The sequence below is a fragment of the Oncorhynchus tshawytscha genome, linkage group LG29 (assembly GCF_018296145.1).
Source record: "Oncorhynchus tshawytscha isolate Ot180627B linkage group LG29, Otsh_v2.0, whole genome shotgun sequence".
NCBI classification, from domain to species: Eukaryota; Metazoa; Chordata; class Actinopteri; order Salmoniformes; family Salmonidae; genus Oncorhynchus; species Oncorhynchus tshawytscha.
Window position 1 is genome coordinate 20,090,795 of NC_056457.1, and position 4,133 is coordinate 20,094,927.

The window sequence follows — 4,133 nt, forward strand, 5'->3', positions numbered from 1 at the left end:
TTTATATGCCCCATACATTATTGGCATAGCAGCCATATAAGTCATAAAAGGCATAAAAGGCATAAAAGATTTGAAACGGCATTCTATCTCCTGATAATCTATTCAAATGTCCCCCACACTTCAAATACAATGACACGGCCAGTTCTAGTACTTCAGAGGTCGGAGGTCGTCTAAATATGGCTGTGACACTATGTGTGTATATGAACAATGGCAGGTCATAGTAGTAGTGTGTGAAGAGTGAAAGAGAATACCAAGTCTTTGTTGTAGCTCTGCACGCGCAGTTGCCATGGTCACCACCCTCCCACCACACACACACACACACTCTGACACACACACATTCTCTCTAACATGCACACACACACTTCTCTCTGTCTCGCTCACTGTGCGTGCATGCCAGGCCCCATTCAACTTCAGCATAAGAGAAGCATAGCATGTGCAAAACGGCGTGCACAAAGCCCCGGCCAAGCAAATTCCTTTGTTTGTCTCCTGTTCAGTCCCCCTGCAGCCAAAGCCCAGAATCAGCAGTGCCAAGAGTTGAAGGGGAAAGTGCTCACCCAGCGAAAGCCCTAAGTCCCCCATTGTGTGTCCTTTGTGCGGAAAGCCTCGCGATACTGCCGGGCACGCGCCCCGCCGTATATATTGGGGTGTCCAACTTTTTTACTGTTACACTTTCTTACTTGTGGGCCAGGTTGGACAGTATCCAGTGGAAAATGTCGCAGTATTCTGGAAAGGTAAGCAGCATCTGGGTCAACCTGCATTCACACAGCATCAGGTTGGCTAACACTGGGACATAACTGACTGGACAGGGATCCCTTGAAAAAGAGTTCTTCTGACCTCAACAGGACTGCCTGGTTAGAGAGAACTCCAGTCAATAAACACATAGGTTTGGGAGTGTATGCATTTACAGGTATTTAGTGCAGGTGTGATAACATTGGTTTGGAAGTGGAAAATGTACTTTTCTCATACCATCATGAGGTTAGGTATTCAACAAACAGGTGTTTTTTTTGTTTTTCAATTCAACACTCAATAAAATGTGAAGGCAATCCCTGGTGAACATTTTTAGATTTAGAGATTATTCTAATCAGAGCAATTACTCCGTTTGTCTTGCTGGGAGAAATACAGTTAAATCTGTTACAGGAGTTGAAAGCGAATGAATGTCATATTGTATCGTGAATATTTGGGAAAAGTTTTGAGTGCATTCTGATTCTGCTCCCAGTTCTACCGTCAATCTTGTGTTATAGATATATCTAAAAGAGCAAGCAAGGTCTAGGAAAATGTATTTATTTTATTTTGAATAAACTATCAATGGCAGGTAGGGATAATTAGTTGGTGGCTGGCCAATAGGAGTAGACATAACATAGTCTTGTATCCATACTTCTAGCCAGCTGCAAGCCAACTCTAATATTCTATTCTAGTCTTCTATTCATCTATAGTTGGCATTCAGCATATATACTGTACAGATCAGTGGAGGCTGCTAACGGGAGGACGGCTCATAATAATGACTGGAACGGAGCAAATGAAATGGCATCAAACACATGGAAACGTGGAATCAAACACTTGGAAACAAATACATGTGTTTGATGTATCTGATACCATTCCACCTATTCCGCTGCAGTCATTACCATGAACCCATCCTCCCCAATTAAGGTGTCACCAACCTCCTGTGCTATGGACACAAGTCTGCATGACAAAATGTATTTATATACTGAACTGACTACACCATGCCAACACATACAAATCCACACCTACACTCCAGTGACAAAGTATCCACATGTCCGTCCAGCCTCTAGCCTGGTATCCAAAACGCTTTGCTCTGGACCATTTCACTACATTTTGAGTCATGAACTGGATGCAATAAAGTTAAATTGAGCAATTGAGTTTGTATCCCACCAGGACTTAGGTTCAAATATGATTTAAAATCTTTCAAACACTTTAAGCATTTGCTTTAACCTGCCTGGAGTGCCAGGTGGGTTTGCACTTCTGCAACATTTATATTGGGTAAATTGCAACAGAAAAGCTCAATCAAACCCACTGAATCTATAATGATGACAAATAGTATCTGAACCCAGGTTTGTTGGATACCACACTATCCTACCTCCAACGCCCCACCCTAACTAATGAACTATGGTGTTAACCTCCTCCTGTCTACCCACTCACCCATCACAGATCACCTTCTACGAGGGAAAATGCTTCACTGGCAGGCAGCTGGAGGTCAGGGGCGACTGCGATAACTTCCAGGACCGTGGCTTCATGAACCGCGTCAACTCCATCCGTGTGGAGAGCGGTGCCTTCCGCTGCTTCGACCACCCCGACTTCAAGGGACAGCAGTACATCCTGGAGCACGGCGAATACCCAGAGTTCCAGCGTTGGAACAGCCACAACGACCACATGGGCTCCTGTAAGCCCATCAAGATGGTGAGAGACGGGGCTAAGGGTTAAGAATCGAAAATATAGGGGTTAGAGGTTAAGATGATAGCTAGTGAGGATGAGGAGAGGTTGAAGTTATACAGACATTTTCTGCTTTAACTCAAAGATACTTTAGGTCAATACGGGGGGTGAATGACCAAAGCACAGTTTGGGTGTAGTGTTGTCAATTTGTAAACATACCTCAAATTTAATCTCCTCTTCTTGTCTCTCATCTTCTTCATTATAACAGTATTCCTATATTTGACTTGAAAAACTTGTGTTTTCTCCAATCCTCTCCTGTGTCCTGCAGCACGGTGAGCACTACAGAATGGAGCTGTTCGAGGCCTGTAACTTCTCCGGCCAGTGTGTGGAGATCTGTGATGACTGCCCCTTCCTGCAGAGCCGTGGCCTCAGCAAGAACTGCATCAACTCCATCAAGGTCTATGGAGACGGAGCGTAAGTAGTACACCTCTAGCCTAAGTTTCAGACTGCAATCACACATACACACACTGACAAACACACAGGCACTGACAAACACACACATGCAGGGGCGCACAAAAACAGACACACACAGCACTTGGCAAGACGCAGAGATGAATTCATAGTGATTCAACTTTTGGATCTATTTTTGTTGAGCCAAGACATCCAACCTTTTAGCATATGTTAAGGTGTTAATTAAGTTGGCACATAATTGGAACACAGATGCTAATGATCTAGCTGGTAAATCATAGACACTGCTGAATTTCTAAATAACTTTAACACCACTAATCACACCTGTGGTCCCAACAGTTGTTTTCCAGGAGGGAGTTAAATATTAAAGGGGAAGTTCAGGATTTTACAGCTTGATGTTAGATGTTTCCTCATTACTGTTATTCCATCTGCTCTAAGTGTGTGAAGTGAGCAGGTGTGTGACCATTTCTAACCCGTGTGTGTTTCCTTCTGTAGCTGGGTGATGTATGAGGAGCCTAACTTCCGCGGCCGCATGTACATCGTGGAGAGAGGAGACTACTGCAGTCACAACGAGTGGCAGGCCCAGAACCCTAACATCCAGTCCATCCGTAGGGTGGTCAACTACTTCTAAACCTCTTCTCCTATCCTGCCCCAGACCTCGACCCTGGCATGGACAGTGACTTTTACCACTACCGCTCTAGAAATGTTCAATAAAAAAAGACACCCCAAAAAAATCACACAAATGTATTTTCATCAAAGACTTGGCGTGTTCTCCTTCTGTGAGTTACTATGAAGTGTATGAGGGTCTATACAGAGCAGTGGTTTTCAACCTGGGGTACTAGTACCCCTGGGGGTACCCCACTTTTCCACAGGGGGGTGCTTGTCTAGACTCGTTAAGAACATAGACCTAATGATTGATTGCACATGAGGGGGTAAGAGTAAAACGTCACTGGGGTAAAGTGACCAAAAAAGGTTATATATACAGAACCAGTGAGATTGTATAGAGCACAAGCAGGGAAATAAATACTAACAATCATCAGTGTTGGGGAAGCAACTCTGAAAATATAGTTTATCAAGCAACCAATTACTTCACACTGGAAGTTAAGCTACACTAAAGCTACCCTTAAGACAAATATACACTGAACAAAAATATAAACGCAACATGCAACAATTTAAATTTTTTTACTGAGTTAGTTTTTATAAGGAAATCAGTCAATTGAAATAAATTCATTAGGCCCTAATGATTTCACATGACTGGAAATGCAGATATGCAGCTC

General features: G+C 43.4%; 1 protein-coding gene across 1 annotated transcript; it reads left to right on the plus strand.

The window, feature by feature from the left end:
• The first annotated feature begins 624 nt into the window (after positions 1–624).
• Positions 625–3,593, plus strand: crygn2 (crystallin, gamma N2). The gene is made up of 4 exons (XM_024392346.2): positions 625–731; positions 2,167–2,415; positions 2,717–2,862; positions 3,352–3,593. The coding sequence occupies exons 1-4, from the start codon at positions 711–713 to the stop codon at positions 3,485–3,487; spliced, it is 552 nt and encodes a 183-aa protein (XP_024248114.1). The 5' UTR covers positions 625–710; the 3' UTR covers positions 3,488–3,593.
• The last annotated feature ends 540 nt before the right edge of the window (positions 3,594–4,133 follow it).